This window comes from Dipteris shenzhenensis, chromosome 23, assembly GCF_047967505.1.
Source record: "Dipteris shenzhenensis isolate YYH24624 ecotype China chromosome 23, Dip_SZ_1.0, whole genome shotgun sequence".
Lineage (NCBI taxonomy): Eukaryota > Viridiplantae > Streptophyta > Polypodiopsida > Gleicheniales > Dipteridaceae > Dipteris > Dipteris shenzhenensis.
This window is the reverse complement of record NC_141618.1, coordinates 9,287,899-9,314,519: the sequence shown is the minus strand read 5'-3', so window position 1 is coordinate 9,314,519 and position 26,621 is coordinate 9,287,899. Positions and strand designations below refer to the sequence as shown.

The window sequence follows — 26,621 nt, the reverse complement described above, 5'->3', positions numbered from 1 at the left end:
CCGCACACGGGCTATCATGGCACTGTCGAATGACTCTCTGCCTGAGATCATTCTGACCAGGTACTACAACCTTGCCATTTCTAACTAGCATACCATCCCTTATGGTATATCTTGCATAAGTTTGTCCTTTTCTGGATGCCAGGTCATCCTTTTCACTTTCCCCGGGTTTTAACACATGAGCCTTAGGCCATAAGCTCTGGACAAACTCGTCCACCTTCTGAGTTTCTCTGATCTCGGTCATTAGAGCACTCTCTAATACCGTGAAACTCAGGTTGTGCATAATGCGAGACAACGCATCAGCTACCTTATTGTCTTTTCCTCTTCGGTACCGAATCGTTAGATTAAACTCCTGCATGAGCTCTGCCCACCTAGCTTGGCGCCCCCTCAAGTTAGGCTGTTTACAAAAATGTTTCAGAGTATCATGATCTACATCCACATAAAACTCTGAACCATACAGATAATGTCTCCATGTTTTCAAAGCATGGATAACTGCATACAACTCCAATTCATGAGTTGGCCAATTCCTTTGAGAGGAAGAAAGCTTCTTGCTTTCAAAGGCTACTGGCCTTCCCTCTTGAAGGAGGACTGCTCCTACCGCAATGCCACTTGCATCGGTTTCTAGGAACAACGGTTTCTGGGGATCAACTATTTTTAACACCGGTCCTGAGACCACAGCTTGTTTTATGGTATTAAAACTTTCTTGTTGATTCTACCCCCAAATAAAAGGTACTTTATCTGAGGTCAGATCAGTCAATGGCGATACTATTCCGGAATATCCTTTGATATGCCTTCTATAAAACTGGACAAATCCCAAGAATGATCGCAACGCGGTCAGACTAAACGCGGTCAGACTCTGAGGGATTGGCCAAGTTAGTATCGCAGCCACTTTCTTCGGATCCATTTCTACCCTCTGTGGAGTAATTATGAACCCTAAATACTCAAGCCTAACCATACACAGTATAGTTTTCTTTTTATTCACATAAAGACTCGCTTTTCTCAAAGTATTGAACACTATTCTTAAGTGTTCACGATGCTCAGTAATACTTTTACTGAACACTAGAATATCGTCAATAAAATGTACTACGAACTTTCCGATATACGGATGTAGTAAATCGTTCATAAGCATGATGAATGTAGCTGGAGCATTGGTAAGTCCGAAGGGCATTACCAAAAACTCATAATGACTAAACCTGCTTCTAAAAGCGGTTTTATGCACATCCTCGGCTCTAATCCGGATCTGATGGTAGCCACACTTAAGATCTATCTTGTTGAAAATCACGGCTCCATGTAATGCATCTAGCAAATCATCAATCCGAGCCATCGGATACCTGTGCTTAACAGTGATATTATTCAATGCTCTGTAATCTATACAGAGGCGAAACGTATCATTCTTTTTCTTCTTTAATATCACTGGCGAAGCAAAAGGTGAGAAACTTGGTTGAATCCGCCCCAACTTGAGGTATTCTTCCAGTTGTCTACGCACCTCCGCCTCTTCAGTAAAACTCATTCTATAGGGAGGTCTATTTACAGGTTCTGCCCCCGGGATCAGTTCAATCTTATGCTGAACATTCCGCTCTGGAGGTAATTCATAAGGTAGTTCATCCCTAAAACATTCAGAGAACTCCTCTAGCCAGCTTGGCCATCTCACCACTTTGCGCAACATCAGTGCTAGCCGAAGAATCATCAACCGGCTCTACCGATGCCGTACAAAGGAATAAAAACTCTTCTTGAGCTATTCAGATTTCCGTCACAGAAACCAACGGTCCCTGAGGTACATCTTTTTCACCTCGCAAGACATAAAGCACATCATTCATCTTGAATTGATATACATGCTTTTTCCAATCAATGGCTGCATTCTTCCTAGAATGCCACGCCATACCCAGGGCTATATCTGCATGAGCAAGCTTAGTTATTTCAAAATCAAGCTTCTCAGCATAGTCCTGAATCCGAAGCTCCAACTGGGTAACCCTTTGGTCCCATACTTCAGTTGAACTTCCATCTGCCATCCTGACTGTGTACGCATAGTCAGATGGACTTGTCTTTAGTTTCAGCCTCTTCACGAGCTTGGAGTTAATCACATTGTGAGTTGACGCTGAGTCAAACAACACAATGACATCATGACTGGCCACTTGCCCTTTCATTTTAATTAACTCCGTATCATTGAAGGCTGTATACCCAGTTGCTGCGGGCTTAGATAGGATGTTATCAGGTGCACTCGTCACTAACTTAGCAACAGACACACAGAACAAACAAGGTACTAACCTCTGAGAAGGTCCCGCCAGTTGCATCTGCATATGTTCCGCACTGGGACTCTCTTGCATTTCTACGTCGCATTCAGATATTATCATATTAGCCGTGCGACGGTCTTTATTCAGTGGACAATCCTTCCATTGATGTCGCTGAAGGCAGCCGAAGCACAATCCTTCTTTTCTAGCTTTCTCTTTTTGTTCAGGGGTCAACGAGGACTTTGACCAAGCCCGGGCTGCCATTGGAGTTATTTTTCTTTTTCACCCCAACGGTGGTACTTGTTTTTACTGGTCCCTCGACCGGCTTCACCTGCTTGGTTTGGCCACTTGGCTGCGAGACACTTGTCTTTGAAACCCATTTCCTCTGAAATCCCCCTTTTCTCGGGTGCTCATACTGAGTCCCTGCCTGCACAAATCCACCAGATCTGCCTCTGGCATCCTCATAGTTCAGGGCTATTGCTATAGATTCATCTAGTGTAGTCACATATTTAGCCCGAACTTCCATTTTGATCTTGTCGTTCAGTCCATAGATATAGTCCTTTAACTGAACCGACATAGGGAGGGGGTCTGTTATTTTCATGACACATTCCCTGAATTTGTCAGTGTACTCTGCCACTGACAAGCTCCTCTGACGAAGATTTCTATAAGCATCCCAAGCTCGGGATTCTTCATCAGGTGGGAGAAAGTGTTTCTTGAATTCAGCTTTAAACCCTTCCCAGGTGGTTGGAGCAACTTGATCCTTCTGTTGCTTTATCCACCATCTGTCCGCTGCCTCAATAAACAGGTGTGTGGCCTCGCGGATTTTCTTTAGATCGGATCTAATCTCACAAATGGCGAAGGCTTCTTCCCACTTGTGCAACCAAACCTCGATCACATCAGAGCTGCGCTCGGTCATCCGACCAGCGTACTTCTCCGGTCTATAATTAGCGATATTAGGCACTTTGACCCTTGCGCGCTCTAAGGAATGTATACTGGGCTCTGGCTCTGCTGGAGCTTTGCCCTTATCAATCCTAGACGGTCTAGCCGACAAGGCTTGCACCATCTCCCTAATCTCATTTTGACCAGCATTCACTTGAAGTTGCTGGTTCATAATGTGCTGTAAAGCATCCTCTAATATTGAAATCCTACCAATCAATGTAGGTGCTGCCTGATGTGACATCTGTTGTGTAGACTGTACTCTAGACTCACTAGGATTCACTCTTGAATTCTGTCCTTCTGCTTCCATAGGTTAACAGTGGAAGATGGGGGGGGTTTGTTTTTGTTTTTTTTTCCTCTTCCTTTGTTGGGTTTTTTTTTTTTTAATTTTTTAATGATGGATTTCCCCCCTTTTTTTTTAAAATATACAGAAAAGATAAACGACAATCCCTGCTGTATAAAACGAATTAACTGTAACTCAGAATTTTTTTTTTCGAAAGAAATGCTTCCTGGATTCTCCACGCGATCCGAATTCGTGCGCTCCTGACTTTCGCGGTTACGATCTCCTCCAACAAAAGCCAAACATTGTTAAAGGATAAGGAGCTCGTGGAGGAAAGGTCGAGAACGCCGACTGAGCCTTCGCTTGGTCACTAGAAGTGCGAGGTCCAGAGGTAAGGATGGAAGGCCATCTGCGTAGAAGACGAGGTCTTCTGCAATTCGAGCGACAATTCCCTATCTCAAGTCCCTCCTAGCGCAGATCACTTCTTCATCGATTGTGAAATCGCTCCTTCTTCTAAACCACCGCGCAACGCCTCATGGTGATCAGCGCCTCACCCACACCGGTCGTCTACTGTCCGTCGAACTCTACGCCTCACCTAAATCGTCGTAGATCGTGCACGTCACTCAATCACGTATCGTGTGCCTGCGCTCCTTTATCACGACCAGTCACCTCGCCATCTTCTGTCACGTGAAGATCACGATCCCCCTGTCTGTGTCTCCGTTGGACGTCACGCTCAGCAATCCATCCCTGAAGTTCGTCGTTACAACCACGTATCCATCGATCTCTAACCTTGCTCTGATACCATATGTAACGCTCTTTCTTCTCTCTCGTCGTTTCTCCCGAGATACATCTCTTCTTATCACGTTAATTATCACGGGCGATGGCTTTAGAATTTTTCCTCCCAGCCAACTCTCAGGGATCGTTGATGCATCAATTTCGTGTATGCTCTTCGTTATTTTCATTATCCTTATCCCTGAGACCCACAATTCCCTAGATAGTTCCTGGCCACATGTCTTCATTTTAGGCCCCTTCTTAGATGCATCCTTTTTTACCCCTCTCTTGGAGTTCATTTAAAAACAATTGCCCCTTGGCAATTTGCACATTAGATGCACCTAGGCCCTAGCCCTATTAGAACTACCTAGTCAATGCCATTCCGCCCTCACCTAGGACCTTGGCAGTTACTTCTCTTGACCATTTAATTACGCACATTAACTATTACAAAAGTTGGTCATCTAAGAGAAAATGCCCACCGATCTATGCGAGGTCATGCTATCCCAGCTAGAGCATAACACAGCATGGCAAAATCAGCAGATGCGTGTGTCATGGAAAAAGGGTCTTCTTAAGCTGATTCCAAAGAAGCAGTTATGTTATTCACTTGGTGATTGGAGGCCAATCACGCTCATGCCAGTCATTTACAAGATCATTGCCAAAATGGTGGTTGATTGTATTAAAGGTTTTTGGCATGATGGGTTGCATCCCTCCCACTATGGCTTTGTTCCACGTCGCCATATCACAGATAACATTGCCAATGCTTATATTGGGATTGAATATGCCAAATACACGCAGCAGGATATTCTACTCTTGCAGGTAGATATTGCAAAAGCCTTTGACACAGTCCAATGGGATTTCATCTCGCAAACTATGCAAGCTCTGGGGTTTGGACAAAAAATGCAGCAGGTTATTTACTGGCTTTACAAAGATAGCAATGCGGCTTGCATTCTTTCTGGGGATATCTTTGATGAGTGGACTCTTCGTTGTTCGGTCCGCTAGGGATGCCCTCTCAGTGCTTTACTGTATGCCATTGCTACTCATCCTATGCTGCAATATATTGATCATCTTGTGGCTACAGTATTACTTCATGGCTTGGAATTGGATGCTAATCGCAGCATGGTTGCTCAAGCTTATGCTGATGATTCTTTCTTTACCCCGAAGAATACGCCCCATGATCTTGGTGCCATATCCAAGCCCAGCGAGAGAGAGAGAGAGAGAGCATAACCAAGAGTGGCTAACAGTACACTGCATGTATCATATGAACATGATGAAGGACATATACATATTTACCTCTAGGATTAGGGTTAGGGTTTGTCCTCATGCCGTTATAGTACTCTTTATACTAATGCAATGTACAATATTCTTACACCTCCTCTTGCATTGCATTGCGTAAGTAGAGGATGCATATACATTTGGACATTTTGGTGCATGAGATAGATACCAAGACTGAAAAAGGAAAATTTGAAAATATCATAGTATGTGCTGAGTACAGTGACTATATAGGAGAAGTCTTTACAACAAATAGATGTTGTACAACCTAACCTTCACTTCCCCCTTTGTTGAACACATCCATATTCACCATAGTATAACTAGATCTCCATATGTCAAAATGGAGCGCCTTCTGGCTCAAAGTGATGATAAAAACCATGCCACATGAACAGCTTGAAGTTTGTTCAAGACTCCTCAAGGGGAGGTCTTCTAGAGTTTGCCTTGAGAAATCAAGGACTTGTCACTCTCGCTACAAAGGATAGAGCACCATGTTGAAGAATGAGGGTGAGATAGAGGAGTCCTTAGTCAAGATGGCTAACTGTATACTTCTTGTTTATGAACATGATGAAGAATTAAAGTTAAGGGTTAGGGCTCACTATTAACAGATTCAACAAGTCACACATCAAGATTTTCATATTTTACAAGAATACACTTGTTCTTTTAATTATTTGTAGTAGTAGTATTTGAGGATAGCATTGGTTTGTAGGCATGACTTCAAATAATCACGTCTCTAGTGGAAGAGAAGTGACTGGCGTGGAGAACTATTATGTATGAAGCTCACAATAAAGATGCTATTTGTTGGTAAAAGCTTATGGTGGAGAATTGTTGTTGGCACATTTACAAAGACTCTCTAAGCTGCCAAAAAAGCCAAAGAGTGAGAGATGAAGAATGGACAAGTCATCATTGCAAGTCTCATACTTTTCCTCATCAATCATATAATAAGTGCAAAGACTTCATTAGAAGCTTGGAAGAATTTATGGAACAACTTTGAGGAGACATGCTAGGTACAGTTTTGCAGCTCAAAGGATAAGTTCGCTCTTTGAGGTGAGAGAGGGAGATTCATCTCACCAAGCTCAAAGACATCATTGAGCCGAATTGGTAAGGAAACAAAGGGATCTTATGCCAATGCTTTGAACCGTCACATAAAGGGTTCCTTTCATGCTTCAACATGGATATGATTGACTTGCTCTACCAAATTTAAAAAGACCAATTGATGCAAGACATTGAGGGAGGTATATAGAAATGACCAAGCTTTTGCAGCACATGGGCATGGGAAGGGTAAAGGTAAATTTGCAAAAAATGCTTCTTCTGCTTAAACTCTCATGCAGGGAGAGATGATCGTGGCATTGCAAATTCGAATCACTCTCAGACACCACTTCTTCAAATTTAAAAATAAAAGTGATATATTCCATTCAAAACGAATCATACAATAGGTGGGAGAGAAAGTACTCTATCCCTAGCCTCAACAATGTGGCAAAAAAGCCATGGTGATGGTCTAAAATGCCACGACATCCCAAAAGGGGTCAAATGAAAAAACAATGAGCAGTCCCATGTCCTCATGAAGGATAAAAGTCTCCCACGAGCTGCCAAAGAGGTGCCTGTACACCGTTCCCACTGACTCCTGAGAGTGAAGATAATCTCCGCCCAAATGGAAGCAAGAGTGTTACGCTCTAGCCGAGGTAGAATGATCTCGGAAGAATCAGTCGACATTTCCCTTAAAGGATCTATGTTTGTAATTATTTGTTTGCACTTAATGTAAATGATCGGGAGGAAATTAATGTCAAGGTCCTAGGTGAGGGTTGATAGCACTAGACTAGGTGGATCTAAGGCTAAGGGTCTAATGCAAGAAAGGTGCCTAGGGGCAAAGGAAATCAAAGCATCCCAAGAGAGGGGTGAAATGTTGCATTAGTAAGGCCCTATAAAGATGACATGTGGCATCTAGATCCATCTAGGGAGATGGGGCTTGTTGAAGCTAGTGAGAGAGGAGAAGGCACTGTTCACATAGGTTTAAATTTTTTGAATTTTCTGTGTCAGCTCTCATGCTTCAGCAAGGTTGGCTGGGTGGAAAGATATGGTGCTATTCCCGTGATTTGCAATAGGAAGAAGAGAAGGTAGTTAACAATTGGTATTAGAGCTTGGGCTAGAGGATGAGAGGGGATTTGTGATTTACGATGAAACGAATAGAGAAGCGTAGGCTACTCGTGAACGACCTGCGACGTGGATTGGACGGGACGTGAAGAGAGAGTGAGCAACTAACTCTTGCAGCGTTACTTGGTAGCGAACAGCGTGGTGGCTATTTCTGAGCAAGGCAGGTTGACGTAGATAGGTGTTGCTGCCCGTGGTCTACGACGGAATGAAGGCTCGTATTGCAGGAGACTTTCAAAGTGATACGTGGATTGGGCGACGCACGGGATCTGGGGGGTGCTGGTGAAGATAGACGATAGGTTGACGAACCACCTATCTAGTTCGTCCAAGGCCACGCAGACAGCTCGTGGGCTCGTGACCTCCACGCGACGGGCTGACCTGACGAACCACAGAGAAAGGACCGATTCATTTGGTAGACTGACGCACGCAAGTGGCTCGTGAACGGGGAGGCCTGCAACGCGACATGTGATTACTGGTATCTCCAAGGTGCAGCCTGGTGTGACGCATGGTGGAGCGCTGCTCGAAAATAGAGAAAGTCTTGTTCACTTGGCAGGAGCGATCAACCAGGGAGCTTCCCCCAACTCTGTGTTTCTTTTTCCTGATTAACTTCGTTGATGCTCTGCTTACATGAACAGGATCTCGTAAGTGATAAGTATGCATGAAGGTTTAATGCTGTAGCAGGGACAGATTATGCTTGAGACTATGCCTGTGTGCTTCAGTCAGAGTTAGTTTGCAGGAATTTCCCTAGTATAGGGAAAAGCGCTATTTGGGTTATGCATGTGTCAAATGCCTAGTCAGTGTGCATGTGGGATTGCAGGTATTCCCTAGTATAGGGAATTGTGTAAGAGTGTCAGTACACTGAATTGTGTCAGTTTGTAAATACAGTGTTTTAGCGGTGTTTTTATTATTAAAAAAAAGCAAACCACCCCTTGACCTGAATGGAAGCAGAAGAAGGGGCTTCCAGGAGGGACCCTGGTGAGTCAGGAGTCCGGCCGACCCAGCAGGTGTCGCGCCCTGGAGCTCACACCTTATCTGGTAGGATTGCATTTGAGGATGCCTTGCAGCAATTATTAGCGCAACAGCTACAAGACAAATGCAGGGCAGTCTGAACTTAGAAGAGCAATACATAGTATGTCTGCCAGACCTTCTCGATAGGTGATTGGAAAGGCTCCAATGGAACCGGAGTCTAGTGTCCATACGGTCGAGCCTAGGAAGGCTAAAGTACCAAATATTGCCAATTACAGGCCAGAAAAGTATTATGGTCGGATGAATGACCGTAGTTCTGATGTCATTGAGACTTGGTTACACAAATGGGACGAGGCGTTCGCCATTTGTGAAATCAGGAATGATATCAAGAAGATCTGCGAGGCCACCCACATGTTTAGTGAGGTAGCGGATCGGTGGTGGATTAAGCAACAAAAAGATGGTATAGCATCCACTACCTGGGAGGGGCTTAAAAGAGAATTCAGGAAACACTTCTTACCTCCTGACGAAGCATCCCGAGCTTGGGATCAATATAGGAACCTTCGTCAAAGAAATTTGTCAGTGGCTGAATACACTGACAAGTTTCGAGAGAGCGTAATGAAGGTTGATGAACCCCTGCCTCAATCAATCCAAGTGAAAGATTTCATATTCGGATTGAATGATCGGATAAAAATGGAAGTTCGGGCTAAGTACGCGAACACGTTGGATGATGCAATAGCCATAGCCCTGAACTATGAAGATGCCAAGGGCAGCAAGCCAAGTGGGTTTGCACAGGTTGGAACCCAGTATGGGTATCCGAAGAAATCTGGGTTTAAGAAGAAATGGATTAGTAAAGGAAGTGGTTCTCAGCCGAGTGGTCAAGCCAAGCAGGCGAAATCAGCTGAAACTCCTAAACCAAGTACCACCATTGGAGTGAAGAGGAAAGTAACCCCAATGGCAGCCCGGGCTTGGTCTAAGTCTCCCTTAAACCCAAAACAAAGAGAAAAAGCAAGGAGAGAAGGCTTGTGTTTTGGATGCCTTCAGCCTCATCAGTGGAAGGATTGTCCACGGAATAAAGATCGTCAGATGGCTGAGATGGTGATCTCAGAATGCGACGTGGAAATGGAGGGAAGTCCCAAAGCGGAAGAGATGCAGATTCAGCTAGCGGGATCTTCTCAGAGGTCAGTACCTTGTTTGTTATGTGTGTCTGTTGCTAAGCTAGTAACGAGTGCACCTGATAACATCCTATCTAAGCCGGCAGCAACGGGGTATACAGCCTTTAATGATACGGAGTTAATTAAAATGAAAGGGCAAGTGGCCAATCATGATGTCATTGTGTTGTTTGACTCGGCGTCAACTCACAATGTGATTAACTCCAAGCTCGTGAAGAGGCTGAAGTTAAAGACTAACCCATCTGACTATGCGTATACAGTGAGGATGGCAGATGGAAGTTCAACTGAAGTATGGGACCAAAGGGTTGCCCAGTTGGAGCTTCGTATTCAGGACTATGCTGAGAAGCTTGATTTTGAAATGACCAAGCTTGCTCATGCAGATATAGCCTTGGGTATGGTGTGGCATTCTAGAAAGAATCCAGCCATTGATTGAAAAAAGCACGTATATCATTCAAGATGAATGATGTGCTTTATGTCTTGCGAGGTGAGAAAGATATACCTCAGGGACCGTTGGTTTCCATGATGGAAATCCGAAAAGCTCAAGAAGAGTTTTTATTCCTTTGCACAGCATCGGTAGAGCCGGTTGATGATTCTTCGGCTAGCACTGATGTTACGCAAAGTGGTGAGATGGCCAAGCTGGCTAATCTTATAACAGAGGAGTTCTCTGAATGTTTTAGGGATGAACTACCTTATGGGTTACCTCCAGAGCGGAATGTTCAGCATAAGATTAAACTGATCCCGGGGGCAGAACCTGTAAATAGACCTCCCTATAGAATGAGTTTTACGGAAGAGGCGGAGGTGCGTAGACAACTGGAAGAATACCTCAAGTTGGGGCAGATTCAACCAAGTTTCTCATCTTTTGCTTCGCCAATGATATTAAAGAAGAAAAAGGATGATACGTTTTGCCCCTGTATAGATTACAGAGCATTGAATAATATCACTGTTAAGCACAGGTATCTGATGGCTCGGATTGATGATTTGCTAGATGCATTACATGGAGCCGTGATTTTCAGCAAGATAGATCTTAAGTGCGGCTACCATCAAATCCGGATTAGAGCCGAGGATGTGCATAAAACCGCTTTTAGAAGCAGGTTTGGTCATTATGAGTTTTTGCTAATGCCCTTTGGACTTACCAACGCTCCAACGACATTCGTCATGCTTATGAACGATTTACTATGTCCGTATATCGGAAAGTTTGTAGTACATTTTATTGACGATATTCTGATATTCAGTAAAAGTATTACTGAACATCGTGAACACTTAAGAATAGTGTTCAGTACTTTGAGGAAAGCTAGTCTTTATATAAATAAAAAGAAAACTATACTGTGTATGGTTAGGCTTGAATATTTAGGATTCATAATTACTCCAGAGGGAGTAGAAATGGATCCAAAGAAAGTGACTGCGATACTGACTTGGCCAATCCCTCAGAGTCTGACCGCGTGTTGCGATCATTCTTGGGATTTGTCCAATTTTATAGAAGGCATATCAAAGGATATTCCGAAATAGTATCGCCATTGACTGACTTGACCTCACATAAAGTACCTTTTATATGGGGACAAAATCAACAAGAAAGTTTGAACTCCATAAAACAAGCTGTGGTCGCTGGACCGGTGTTAAAAATAGTTGATCCCCAGAAACCGTTGTTCCTGGAAACCGATGCAAGTGGCATTGCGGTAGGAGCAGTATTCCTTCAAGAGGGAAGGCCAGTAGCCTTTGAAAGCAAGAAGCTCTCTCCCTCTCAAAGGAATTGTCCAACTCATGAATTAGAGTTGTATGCTGTTATCCATGCTTTGAAAACATGGAGGCATTATTTGTATGGTTCAGAGTTTTATGTGGATGTGGATCATGATACTCTGAAACATTTTTGTAAACAACCTGACTTGAGGGGCCGCCAAGCTAGGTGGGCAGAGCTCATGCAGGAGTTTAATTTAACGATTCGGTACCAAAGAGGGAAGGATAATAAGGTTGCTGATGCGTTGTCTCGCATTATGCACAATATGAGTTTTACGGTATTAGAGAGTGCTCTAGTGACTGAGATTAGAGAAACTCAAAAGGTGGACGAGTTTGTCCAAAGCTTATGGCCTAAAGCTCATGTGTTAAAACCCGGGGAAAATGAAAAGGATGATCTGGCATCCAGAAAAGGCCAAACTTATGCAAGATATACCATAAGGGATGGTATGCTGAAAAGAAATGGCAAGGTAGTAGTACCTAGTCAGAATGATCTCAGGCAAAGAGTCATTCGACAGTGCCATGATAGCCCATGTGCGGGACATCCAGGGGTCGAGAAGACATATGATCTCGTGAAGCAAGATTTCTTTTGGCCAAAGATGAAAAAGCATATTCATGAATATGTGACACAGTGTTTCTTGTGTCAGGTAAGTAAGGCCGAGCGGGTGAAGCCACCCGGACTTTTACAGCCCTTGGAAGTACCACTAAGTAAGTGGGAGAGCATTTCCATGGAGGGTATGATTCTATCCTTGTGGTGGTTGATCGTCTAACCAAGATGGCTCACTTCATTCCGACTAGGGAGTAGTCTGTTAGTGCCCCGCAAGTAGCGGATTTGTTTATTAGACATATATTTCGTTTGCATGGACTGCCTAGATCCATAGTGTCAGACAGAGATGTCAAATTTACCGGTCATTTTTGAACAGCGGTATTTGAGACACTAAGGATTGAGTTGGGAATGAGTAGTGGGGATCATCCTGAGACGGATGGTCAGACGGAGAGAGTCAACCAGACTTTAGAGGATATGCTGAGGGCATATGTGTCATTGAGGCAACATACATGGGACAAGTGGTTGCCATTGTTAGAGTTTGCCTACAATGATAGAAAACATTCCTCTACAGCGTTCAGTCCGTTTGAGCTCAACTATGGTTATAGACCAGCAAATCCAACTATAGTTGGAGTACCTCAGAAAGTGCCTAGTGCCGCGAACTTTGTGGTTCAGATGCGAGAGATGCTAGCACTTGCGAGAGCTAATATCCGCGAGGCTATGGATAGAGCCAAGGTGTATGCGGATGAAAATCGGTCTATAAGAGTATTTAAGGAAGAAGAAAAAGTTTTTCTCAGAGTTCCTTCGCACTCGAAGTCGTTAACTTCAGGAGAGTGTGCTAAGTTATCACCTCGATACTGTGGGCCGTGGTTAATTCTAAAGAGAATAGGCAAGGTAGCCTATAAATTAGAATTTCCACAGGGGTATAAGGTGCACCCGGTTTTTCATGTTTCGCGCTTGAATAAATTTTTACATACAGGGACTCACTAATCGAAGGTGTGGTTTTGTTTCAGGAGATAGAGGATAATGCGAGTCACAAACCAACTAGAATCCTGGACCGAGGAACAATGCAAATACGAAATCGGAAGATACCCACAGTGTTGGTTGCATGGCATGGTCAGCCTCTATTCGAAGCTACCTGGGAATCCGTGTACCAGTTGCGGAGAGTGTTCCCAGACTTTATCATCGAGGACGGTGATGTCTGAAGAGGGAAGGAATGTTACGCTCTAGGCGAGGTAGCATGACCTCGGAAGAATCAGTCGACATTTCCCTTAAAGGATCTATGTTTGTAATTATTTGTTTGCGCTTCATGTAAATGATCAGGAGGGAATTAATGTCAAGGTCCTAGGTGAGGATTGATAGCACCAGACTAGGTGGATCTAAGGCTAAGCGTCTAATGCAAGAAAGGTGCCTAGGGGCAAAGGAAATCAAAGCATCCCAAGAGAGGGGTGAAATGTTGCATTAGTAAGGCCCTATAAAGATGACATGTGGCATCTAGATCCATCTAGGGAGATGGGGCTTGTTGAAGCTAGTGAGAGAGGAGAAGGCACTGTTCACGTAGGTTTAAATTTTTTGAATTTTCTGTGTCAGCTCTCATGCTTCAGCAAGGTTGGCTGGGTGGAAAGATATGGTGCTATTCCCGTGATTTGCAGTAGGAAGAAGAGAAGGTAGTTAACAAAGAGTGTCAGCCTCCGCGCATAAATGGCCCCCAAGGACAAAAGAACATCGCGAACACCATCCATCTGTATAAGCTCCATATCCTCTGCTGCCACTAGTCCAAGCATGCATCTAAGTATGGTCATCTTCACAACTGAAGAGAATGATCTATTTCCTTTTGCTTTTGTGGACAAGGCATTGAATGGTATCACCACTACCCCAATAACAATTTTCCACGTTTCAAGGTGGGAGCGATAAGTTGGAAAGAATTGTCAAAGCAATGCCTGGATTGATGGAGAGCTTTGGCGGAACGGCGAGACTCTGAGTCCAAGGGAAAGTTTCCACGCCACGGGACGATTCCTAATGTTTGACGGAGGTTTCTCGTAGGGGTCGTGGATAGCCAAGCGATGCGTCGCGTGATACTATGCTTAGAGCCCAGTGACGCAAACAGAGTGCTACCTGCAGGTGTTGACAGAAGGGAATTGACGACTGTTGAGACTTGATTTGGGTAGAGCGCAAGGGATTATTTGATATCTTGGCCCTGAGCCTTCTAGATGTTAACTTCTGGATTGTTGGAGGAGACTTCAACAACCTGGAGTTTGGGGAGGACAAGTAGGGTGGTTTTTGGCTTGTGAGCTAGTTTGGGACCACATTCCGACAGTAGTCTCGCGGGAGTTGTGCAGGAGTCTGGAGGAGCCTTCCACGGATGAGGAGCTCTGGGAAACCCTCAAGGCCCTTCCAACCCAGAAGTGTCCTGGTGAGGATGGCTTGACTCATGCCTTCTTCCAAAACTTCTGGGAGATCATTTCCCTCCTTTCTGCCTAGCCTGCCAGGAGATTTTTGACACGGGCTCCCTTCCCCACTCCCTGAGCAGGGGGTGGATTTGTTTGATCCCGAAAGGGGGAGATAGGTCATACATTCGGCAGTGGAGACCGATCACCTTGCTTGATACCACATACAAGATCCTCGCCAAGGTCTTGAGCTTGCGGTTACGGCCTCATCTCACCGACATCATCCACGACACACAAACCGGGTTTGTTCAGGAGCGTAGCATCCTGGACAACATCTTCAAGTTCTGGAAGACAGTGGATTGGGGCCAGGGAGGAGTCACAGCCTTTGGCCGTCCTCTTGGATTTTGAGAAGGCTTATGACAAGGTGGAGTGGTCTTTCCTGGAGGGTACTATACAAAGGTTGGGTTTTCAAACAGATGGATTAGAGGAGTTTTTGCGCTTTATGCGGGGAGCTCTAGTAAGATGCTTGTCGGTGGACACACATGCGAGGCTTTCCTCTCTCGCTCGGTCCGCAAGGGATGTGCCCTTGCTCCCTTTCTCTTCTTGTTTGTGGCGGAGGCTTGGGAGGGTAGGCCCTTGACAGAGGCCCAGTGGGATCCGGGAAAGTGGTTTTGGCCCTCCAGGATCGGCCTCGCCGAGCAAGTGGACAAGGTGCCCTTCTTTTCCTACACCACACGGATTGGCAGGACGCTTCAGATACTCTTCGATTTGGAACTCTTCGAGGGAGAGGTATTGGGTGGCCCATAGATTGCCCCAGGAGGTCCGTTCCAGCTTTTGGACGCATTTATGGTCCAGTTTGCGACCGAGGAAGATCTCCTACTTCTTCTGATTGGCCGCCCAAAGAGGCTTGCCCATTGGCTCGTGGTTGGAGAAGATGCGGGTGGAGGGACAATGTCATTGTTGCTCTACTGGATTTCTGGAAACGATCCCTCATTGCCTTTGGAACTGTCGTAGCGCAGCGAGGATTTGGATGGGAGCCCTCTGGATTATGACCCGCATGCAGAGCCTTCAGAGGGACTACACTTGGGGGATGGTGGCTTGGTTCACCGAGGGAGATCACGCATTCCAGATTGATGAGGTCTCTCTAGCTTATTGGACACAAGGTTAGAGCATTCAGAGGATAGAGCTCCATAAGGCGGTCCGTCCTGATAGCCTGGATCCTCATCCCCCTCCGGAGGTTAGCCAATATCAAGGCACGGAACATTTTGGCTGCTCACTGTAGTCTGGTGATGGGCAAGCATCCGGTTCCACCCTCCGCTACCTTGGTCACCATCTGGCAGGATATCATCTACACCGTGTGCTTCACCTAGGAGCATGGGCTCCCGAGCTCTAGGGCGACTTTCGCGAGGCACGCACGTTTCTGCAAGGCTGGCCTGCATGAGTTTTCTACACTTTTACTCCGTGAGGGATTTGCTGGCTGTATAGTCCCCCCACCTGGCTGTTAGCCCCTGTACCAGAGACTCCCTTGGTAGTGAGTTGGGTTTCTTTGGAACAGGCTCGTTTTTCTTCTTTCAGCCTTGATCCGATTTTTTCCATACTCAACACCTTCAGGGCTGCTGTTTTGTATGAAGTTTTTCAAGCATTCATAAATATATATATATATATATATATATATATATATATATAAGTCAAATCTTTTGGCCTATCTTGTGCCCCATCAAAGGTCTCAAACTTCATTGCTGCCCCACCTTTCTTAAGGTCTTTTGCATTGCCTTTGGGTGTCAAATTATCATAAATATGTGGCTGCAGAAATGGTGCTTGCATAGCATTACCCACAGCCTATAGGAGGGTTGGTCATACCAGCCCTAGTTCCTTGCATACCAAACATACCTGCAGGATCTCCCATAGGGCCATGTATTCCACTCTACATTCCTGGCCACATGCCAATATTTCCACATTACATTATGCATTCTGTGCTGCATACCCCCAAGCATAGTCCCCTGCATACCTTTCATACCAGGCTGAAAACCAATAGGGTAGTTTCGAGGCATTCCAAAATTATCCACAGCTTGACCAACCATTGCCTGGAACACTGAACCACCCCCTGAATATCCTAGATGCACTGAGGGTTGGGGAATAGCTTGCTGCCCTTGGTTTACACCAGGACCAGAGATAGACTGTTGCAATGGAGCACCTTGTGCATTTGGCATAACTTATGGCTGTCCATTGAGTGGCATAGAACCATATGGCTGTCTTTGAACCCGACTAGGTTCCCCTGAATGTGAATGTCTCTTTTTCTCCTTAGTCTTCGGAGGAGCTTGCAGAAACTTAGCAAACTGTGGGTCCTGAGTAAGCTGGGCTAGCGTTCCCACTGCACTAAGCAATTGTGCCTTGAACGGCGCATCGGTCTCCTTTGCATCATCATCCTCCTTAGACCCTTTGGACTGAGAAACATTCACATCAAAGGCATTTACAGCTTGCTGTTCATCAGCATACTTATCATCACGAGGAGTTCCCTCATTCATAGACTGTCCATCTTGCCCTTCTTGAGAGGACTCTTGTTCCGTATCCTGATCTTCATCAGAGTGTGACATTCTCGCTGAATTCTCCTTGCTGTAATTCGATCGAATTACAGCAAGGAGAATTCAGCGAGAATGTCACACTCTGCATCGAATTACAGCAAGGAGAATTCAGCGAGAATGTCACACTCTGATGAAGATCAGGATACGGAACAAGAGTCCTCTCAAGAAGGGCAAGATGGACAGTCTATGAATGAGGGAACGATCGAATTACAGCGAGCTGTACTTGCACCAGACACAACTACAGGCTCACCTCCTTAAAGAAGATTGTGATGTCCTAGCAACGGAACCATGAAACCGGCCTTAAGACCAACAAAAGGGGGTAATAAGCACATAACCAGCCAATATTCTCACATCAACAATTCAGCCAGTAAACAACCAACAGATTGGGAGCGAGAATGCTCTTGCACCAAAAACAAAGACATAGAGTGGCCCCAAACCTTGGCGCCCCTTTGGGCATCCATTTCTGTTTCAGATGGCTTGCACTAAGCCTAGAAAGGTCCCTAGCAACCTATACTAGTTCGACAATTCCCATAGCTGCCTCAAGTGCCCACTCGACCTCTAGTGTGCTCCAAGTAGAGATAGAGATCATGAATACACAGCCAACACCAATGGGAACTTGAACAAAGGATGAAGTTGTCTATTGCGAGACCCCCCTACAAAACACAGGCCTTCCAAATTCAGTTTGCAAGTAGGGCAAGCTTTGTGTGACCTGCCAGCCCTTCTTGGACAGCTTGCAAGCAATTGACGAAGCCTTGTGACCAGCCAGGGCTCCTCTTCCAAGATGTGTCGTCAAGGCATCCCCTGAGGTTTAGACAACCGAGATACACAACCCAAGCTCTGTGTCCAGCCACGTGCCCAAAGCCAATGGCAACGTCAATGGGCACTCATCTTCCAAACCGTCCTGTCCACTCACCTTGCGACTGACATGCTGGTCATTATGCTTAGCCAGCCCCTCACAAACCAGCTGCGAGCATGAAGGCGAGGCTTCTCAAACGGCTTGGCTACCACATGCAACTTTGCCACCAGCCTATGAGCTCAAGTGGTCAGCCTATGCTCTCGTATGTTATATGAATGAATTCGCCACCACCAGCCCGTGCTCTAGAGAATTGTTGACCCCAACCAGCCCACAAATGGAATCGCCAATTGCCCACGGGCCTCTACAGATGGAGGTGCCTTCAGCCCACGAGCCCTCTCCACCAAATGGCATCCTGTATTGTGACCTCTACTCCATAGCAAGAAACCACCGTACGGAAGGCTTTGTCGGTCTACTTCTCCACGCTCATGCAATGCCATCCGTTGATCCAAAAGCCTCTTGGCTATTTCCATTTCCATGCACATAGCCTTTGGAATTTAGAAGATGCCACATGGCACCCACGTTGCAATTTGCCCCATGCTTCCTCTATGGGACGCGGCGTTTGTAGTAATGCAAACTATGTAGATTTGGTATGTGAACTATGAATGATCGTTCACCGCTCCAGCCTTGCTACCGTATTCGGTTGGGCTGTGGTTCTGTATGAGTGGCGTACTCGTAGACAAAGATTATCTAGTACAATTTTTTCTACTTCGACTTGCTTTTGTTTTTGTGAAGTGGTCGCTTTGCTATCTCTGCTATTGTTATCAGCGTGAAGCAGCGTGAACTAGAGGCTCTAGGAATGAACGTTGTGAGGATCGCCAAATGTGTTCAGAGTGCATTCAACAAATGAAAACACAGAACACACGTCAACTCAAATGCAACAGGTGCAAGGAGTTGGACAAGAGACTGACAGCAGTCGGATTGCATGTGGACTGAACTAAACAATGAAAGAATAGCAGAGAAACTCGTGAATTTGCAAAAATGGATATATTGTATTATGCTTCAACAGAGATAAACAACAACTCAACCTCAAAATGGGTTGTTACAGGACTTTTGTAGCTGCCCAGATCCATTCCGACTGTTATAAGTCCGCAGTCAGTTATATCTTTTAGTAACAGCCCTTGTTACAAAACATCATACTATTGTATTAGCCCACTACTTAGCAGTTACAGAAAGTGGTATCCACTACATACTTAGTAACTGCCTTGTGCCATGGGGCTGACTTATCCTAACCGATGTTGACCCTGGGTTATTGGCCACGTAGGTGGAGACTGAGTCTTCAACATCATCAGAGTGCACTCACATCGAATAGCCAGGTGCAAACGACCACAGAGGCAAGCTATAGCCAATCAAGCTAGGCTGCATCTAGACAACAATAGTCGGATTACCGGCGAAAAGAAGACCAACAACACACGACAACAAATCAAGACAACAACAGTCGGATTACCGGCGGAAAGAAGACCAACAACACACGACAACAAATTAAGACAACAATAGTCGAATTACCGGCGGAAAAACGACGGGCAACAGGCGACATCAAACACGACAACAAGCAACTACAACAAATACAATCCAACATCAACATGGAGTCGCAATAGGTAGAGCAGCATTTGAGGCTTCAAACTCAAGAACAAGCAATCGACTGAAATCCTGTGAGTAAAACTCTCTCCATTTATTTCATGGAAAGCACAGTCCATGTCAAATAGGCCTGAGGAAGATCTCTCTCCATGTCACGTTGGTATTGCATACTTCACACGAAATAGAAGTCGGGCAGAGACTGCATCACAAACGGAAGATCCAGACGACATTCTACACGACTTTGATTATATTCCAAGTGGCAGAAGTTCCTCAGATAATTCACTACATAGCAGGGAACTGCATGAAGCACAAGCTGAATTACAAAAACTGATGCTGCCCAGCCTTACACAAGAATTCCTACAAAGAGCACTTGCAGCAAATATTACAACTAATGTATTTGTGACTATAAGACAGAGGCCAAATTTCAATCCCCTCCCACTACCTCCCAAAAAGAACCCCTCCCAAGTGCAAGCTAGTGTACCAATACAACCAAAGATGCAGAACCCACTAGTCAAAGTAGCCAAATTTATTGGCAAAGATAAATCTTCACACTCACACAACTGTAGGACACTCCTAGGACTCTAGGACCACACACACTAGGACTCCGATAGTTCCAACTAACCCCCCTTCGGAGCTAGGGTGAGAAACTATGACATCATCCAGACTGTGCATCCCAGGCAATCTCAGAGGCTGACAGCTGAGCATAATTCAGAGGTTGAACCAAGCACTCTCATGGCTTAGGTGTCAACGTGATCAGAGACTCAAATCTGAGCATGGATGCATGACCAACTCATAGGTCTAGGGAGTACACTAACATCCTGGAACTCGGCTAGGCCTGATAAAGGAAAGACATAACAACCACATGAGGTGGCACAAGTGGCCTCAAGACTCTTCACACTCACACAACTGTAGGACACTCCTAGGACTCTAGGACCACACACACTAGGACTCCGATAGTTCCAACAATTCAATATAGGGAGCAAAGGACAAAAATGCAGCATAGCCCAGATACAAACAAGAGAGTAGGCACAGCCCCCCGGATCGGGTAAAAGATGCCTTGGTACAAGATTTGGAGGCCGCCAACTATTCACATGAAGAGAGCATGCAAGCGGTGTATGGAACATCACTAGCAGAACCGTTATGGGATACTCCCATTTGCTCCCAAGCAAATCAGAGAAGCCAGCAACAAGGAAGATTAAGCTAAATCCAAGAGCAAACACAGTAGCGAAACAGACATGGGTGCAGCCAGAAGATGACTTTCTGGGAATCCTGCTTAATACTCCTCCACATAGCCCGGTAGGTGGTTTCTCACCATTATGAAAACTTACTGCTCCAAGGAACAGCAAAACAGATACATAGAAAAATTGACAGGGCAAGTCAAAGTACAACAAGAATGCATGCCTACTATCAAAGCATGGTTGCAAGAAATAAAGGATGAGTTTTTTATTCAATTTGACAAAATGGGAGCTGATCAGAGAGAATTACAGATTGAGAATACACTCCTGAAAGACCGTATCTGTGCGCTTGAAAATGTTGAAGTACAACTTAAGGAAATGGCAGCAGAAGTAGATGGTGTGCTTATGACAACAGCAGATATTACTAAAATGAAGAATCAGCTCAGCAGAACTTCACAGGAAGCATGGGCCAATCTTAAAAGCAAGCTTTTTGCAATTGCTACACGCCCATATCAAGCATTTTCTTGAGCTGCTTACACATATGAGGCTATGGCACACGAGCTAAAGGATCTCAAGGCAAGAGTGAAGGCGGGAACTAAAAGACAAATGCCTTTGAGCAGAATTTTTCCATACTAGGAGAAGAACTTGCTGACACCTCAGAAACTCCTACAATGCATGCAGAAGAGGTTAATCAGTATGCCCAGGTAGAAACAAAGATGCCTGCATTATTTGCAAATGCTAATGCTATGAGTAGCCCAACTCAACCATGGTGTGCTAGTCCACCTAAGACTACAGAAGCAGCAGAATATATAGCAGATGAGAGTAGCATGACACAAAGAAAGACTAGCCCACAGCTGACCCTATTGTCAGTCCAAGTACAGAAATTGACCTGGCAGTGACACACAGTTTTAAAGTTTCAAGCTTGATCTGAAGGATTATTTCCCGTAAAGGGTTCGAGTCTCCAACTTTTTGAGAAAACGTCTCTCCACCGGAAGTGCCAGGTGTTGAAGACTCAGTCTCCACCTACGTGGCCAATAACTGATAAGTCAGTCCATGGCACAAGGCAGTTACTAAGCATGTAGTGGATACCACTTTTTGTAACTGATAAGTAGTGGGCTAATGCAATAGTATGATGTTTTGGATTGTGCTCTTGCGAGAAGGAGGGCGACTCGAGTTCAATCAGGTGTGTAAAGAGTTCTTGTCTACAGATGGTGGAGTTTTCTTTTTGATTTTGCTGTGTGGTTTAGTAGCACAGATGTCGGGTTCAGACGCATAAGCCTCTTCAACCACTGCTCTCCCTTCCTCCTCTAGTAAAGTTCCTTATTTTACCATCCGGGAAACTGGATGGGACTAACTATCCTATCTAGAGGGTGGAGATCCGGAGTCATTTAGTGGCTCGGAAACTATGGAAGCTGACAACAGCAGGAGCAGAGGATATGGTGGACGAAAAAGGGAGGATACTCATACTGGTATATGGAGAGTAACTTGAAGCATGGGAGGATAGAGATGCCCACACCTTGGCATAGATCATAGGGACTATGGCGGACTCTTGAAATCCTCCTATTCAGAGGACCGACATGTCAGTAGAGACATAGGCCATTCTGAAGGATATCTGTCTTCAGCATTAACTCTACAGCATGGATATGGATGAGGGAGATAGAGGAAGGACAGGTTGAAACAGACCCTCAAAGCATGGTACCTGGAAGACTCAAGGTTGTTCACTCATTATGAGGGGACAGCTGGAAGATGGTGACATCTGGATTGCTCGAGTTCGAAGGTGGGAACGTGACTGAAGGTGGTGGTGCCATCTGGTAGACCTGTGTACTAGGATGGTTTGCTCGTGTAGGACTGGATGTGGAGGAGCAGGAGCCATTGGTTGAAAAGCCAGGAGCCGGAATCAACACCAAATTGTTCCAATGGTTTCAGTATGGGAGCTGGTGGGACAGCGTCATCGAATGCGTTGGTATTGGGCCGAGATGTGTCAGTAAGAGGGGGTGTTGGGAAAGGTCGCCTCCCCATTTGTAAGCCCCCAAATGAGGAGAGCATGGGGGAGGGAGACCTAGGGCAAGATATGCCCATTAAAGAGAGAGAGGGGGGGGCTGTCATATGGGCAGCACCTCACAGCATGTCTAGGAGCATGGATCAGCACTATGGATAAGGCGACTGGCAGAGGCAAGACCAGGACCAGATCAGTGGCTGCTTGGAGCTCCAGAGGCAGGAAAAGAAGCGTAGCATATGACAGGGGGAAGCCATGGAAAGGTCGGGCCTGGTTAGGGCTGGTTGGAGCCAGCCAACTAGGGCAGGTCATGGGCAGACAAAAGGGCTGGGCCCCTGCATACAAATAAGGGCTGCTAATGGGAAGTGCTCTGCCCTTATATAGGGCTGGGCTGGCTGGTTGGCTGGCCAACCAGGTCAGCCAGCACACAGCCCCATAAAAGGGCCATGTGGGGTCGGTTGGAGGGCAAACTGGGTCGGCCAGCAAGGGTGCTGGATCGGCCAGTTCTGGGGCAGGAATGCCCTATAAAAGGAGGGGCCTATGGCCCCATTTCATCATCCAGCAAGTCAGCAAGCAAGGGAGCAGCAGGAGCACCAGTAGCCTCATCCTTAGGCCTACATCCAGGAGGCAAAGGAGTGCCAAAGGTGCTGCAGACTGAGTTCACTTAGGGCTGAACCCTGTCTGCCACGGCAGCAAGGAGCTGAGATCTTTGGATGGAGAGTCTCAAGGTGGAGCACGTGGTCTTAGAGATCTAGAGGTATTCGGTAGATAGTAAAGAACCTTTTGGTAAGATCAGAGGACCACATCTGGGTGGGATTACGGATCTATCTTTTGTATTGTGTCCATTATATTCTTTTGGTGAAGTCTATATCTGGCTTGGATCATTGTCTATTTGCTAGTTTGCACAACACATATGTGAAGCACATTAAGTAAAGAAATTTGTGATTCCACCCACACCACACATTGTGTGAGCTTCTAGGTTATTCTTTCAGTCTTCCAATGTGCATATCCTCTGTTGGTCAATTTCTAACAAGTACCACGGTAAGAACACTAGATGTGAGCTGAGGAAAATCAGGCTCTGCTCCACAGGGGTCCGGGTGATATCGGGGGAGTTGACTTGGAGAAGAGATGGTGACCTCCTAAGTGTGGCCACCCTCTTGCACCAAACTGACCTAGATCCCCTCTCAAGCTTGACTCCTTGTGGGTATGAGGCTTACTATGGGGCCCACCAATGCTCTGTCCTACAAAGGCTGAATTGCAATCTACACCAGTTGCTTGTCCTTTGGGGAGAGGAAAATCCGAATGGTTGTGGGAGCTGAGGGAGCTAACACAAGAGGCCCTTTGGCCAAACCAAATGGTCACCACCAGGATTAAAATCCCCAAGATAACAAAGCGAGGAATCTTCTCCTGCTAGCAAAAGGAAGAGGTGAAGGAAGGATGGAAAATGAAGAAAACAGAGAGGTGGAAAAAGGGGAGAAAAAGAGAGGAGATTGGGGCTAAGGCCACCTAGAAAAAGGTTTTTGGGCTGTCAAAAAGCCAGTAGAAGACAGGAAAATGGAAAAGGCTAGGGGCTCAGGACTGATGGTCCGGCACCTTAGCAAACAGCAAGGGGAAAACCCCTTTTGAAGGCCTGTGACTCAAAAGGGCAGGCTCGAGAAAAGGGGCCAAAAGCCCAGCAGCTCCTGCAAGAGCTGGCCGGCCAGGAAACAGAGGCAACAGGCCTTTGGGGCTGTTTGAATCAACCGGGGGGGGGGGGGGAGGGGGGGCAGGTGGCGAAGGGAGAAGAAATGTGGGGTGGAAGCAGCGGGGAAGAGAAAAGAGGAAATCGGGGTTTGGCGTGACGAGGAGGAGGTGGAAGTGGAAGATGGGGAGTGGCATGACAGGGAGGTGGTGGAAGCAGGCAGAAAAGGGCTGGGACCTGCAGTATCTTTTCCTGATATATGTTCGCTGGGCATAATGCTGCATTATTGTAGTTGACTCTTGGAGTTTGTGTTTCTCTAGTTTTACAGTATATCACCCAAAAAAAATTCATGCAGGCATTGCAAATTCATTCACTATCTTATTTTCTTACCTGCAGCACATGATGTTCAAACTGCATTGATAAATTGCACATGGAAACTTCTTCATCCTCCCTTCAAAAATCAGTGCAAGGCTGGTACCTGCTTGAACAGGAAAGGTCCCCAGCAAGTAGTGATCACCACTACAGCTCCTGTAAATGTTAATTTTAACTGCAGATATAATGCAGGGAAGCTTGATACTTTTGATATGAGGACTAACATCAACTAGCGTTAGACTTTACTTTAAATGAAGTTCATGTTTCTTCCATTGTTTATAGTCTTCGTATATCCCTTGGCTTTCCAATTGTAAATGTGTCTTGTGAAATTTTCAGGATAGCTGGTATGGAACTGTTTTATACCTTGGTGAAAATGATGGATGTCCCATTCTAACTTTCACGTAAGGTTTCCTTACACTAGATTAAAAATTGGCATTAGAAATTTCCTGGTGAACTCCAAGATATGCCTCTATGTATTTCTGCTGAATAATGTCATCTGAATTGCATTTCCACAGGTGTTCTGAATCTTATGTGGAGAAGTTTAAGTCAGGATTGCTTCCTCTGTGTACTCCATCCGAAGAATACCAATGGACTGTGGCTAGAAGTTTGGTGGAGCATATGGGATTAAGCAAAGAAGCAGCTTTAAATTATGTGTTTTCAAAAGTAGGGAATATGTAGGCATATCTTATCTAAAGATCTATTTTATTTTTATTTTGTGATGAATTAACATTGATTATCAGTCCATGGTTACAGACGTGGATATCACTTCAAGCTTGTGGATACTCCATGCAATCCAAATCCTTCATCTTCATTCAAGAAATAGAGTCTTGGAACCAGTCAAAGATCTTGAAAGTTATGATATGATAAGGATGAGACCCTTCAGGATCTATGGGACTGGCGATCACTCTTAACTAATGGTGATCCCTTACATCCAGTGAAAGAAAATATTACAAATTTGCTAGGTAGTAAGTACTTGTTGGACTAGCTTGTGTGCTAGACCTAGTACCTTGTTGTGGTGTTCCAAAACCTCTTTTAAGTTCGTTTCCTAGCTTTTTGGCTGGCTGCTCGAACAGGTTTTCAAATTATCTCTGCTGTCCCCATAAACTTCTATGATGTGTGCATAGGCTCTACATCTCAGACTACATGCTGCTCATTTTCTACCTCCCCTGTGGGGCAGATTTCACAGATCCTTTCTTCTCTAGGGATCCTTGGTCTTGCCTACCTGCCCCTCTCCACCTCCAGATCATGTGAGTTGGTTCTGATTTTGCAGATTAGATGCCTTTTAAATATTGATGTGTCTTCCCCAAGGTATTTCTGCATTCCGTAGCTGTCCATTGAGTTAATTTCCTGTTATAGAATTGCATTTTAGTCCTTGGGGTTTGTGTAGCATTTTCTGCATCACTAACTCCCTGAATTTACATGCATCTTCTGGTATATCAGAAGCTGTTATACCCCATGATTCCATCCACTTCATTCCCTCTCTGTGCCATCCCTGATTTGCGTAGGTTCCATCGCTGAAAATAGGGGGCTTTTGGGTAGTTAAGACATTTCCATGTTGATCATTGTACCTCTACTACAAAGTTTTCTCATTGTGCTTGTTCCTTCCTACCTATCTGAATTCATTTTATTGGGTTGAATTGTTCAAGCTGGAAGATAGCTCCTTCTTTAGGTCTTTGTTGGGTGCTAGAAGCAGAGTACTGTGTAGACAGAACAAGTATTTTTTAAACAGCTTGAATTTTGTAGGCTGATTTGATGTTTCTAACTTTGCAAGGATATCACAAGTATTTATATGCAATGAAGTTATGTTCATGACTTTAAGTGAAGAAAACTGAGAATCTCCTGCCATTCTGGTAAGAATACCAAGGAAGTTGGGAAACAGTCTCCCTACCGCATGTGAAACTTGCAGTTCACAGTAACCCTCGATCTGCTATCCTGAACTGGTCCAGCATTTGATCAATAACCTG

General features: G+C 45.2%; 1 protein-coding gene across 3 annotated transcripts in view; it reads left to right on the top strand.

The window, feature by feature from the left end:
• Positions 1-25,694, top strand: part of LOC147886958 (histone deacetylase 5-like) — a 287,587-nt gene extending 261,893 nt beyond the window's left edge. Inside the window, exons 11-12 of one of the 3 annotated variants that reach the window (XM_087394576.1) lie at positions 24,994-25,058; positions 25,173-25,694. In XM_087394576.1, the coding sequence (XP_087250702.1) occupies positions 24,994-25,058; positions 25,173-25,335 (228 nt within the window). In that variant the 3' untranslated portion in view covers positions 25,336-25,694. The remainder of the gene's footprint in view (positions 1-24,993; positions 25,059-25,172) is intronic. The other 2 variants (XM_087394575.1, XM_087394574.1) reach the window with 2 other exon arrangements.
• The last annotated feature ends 927 nt before the right edge of the window (positions 25,695-26,621 follow it).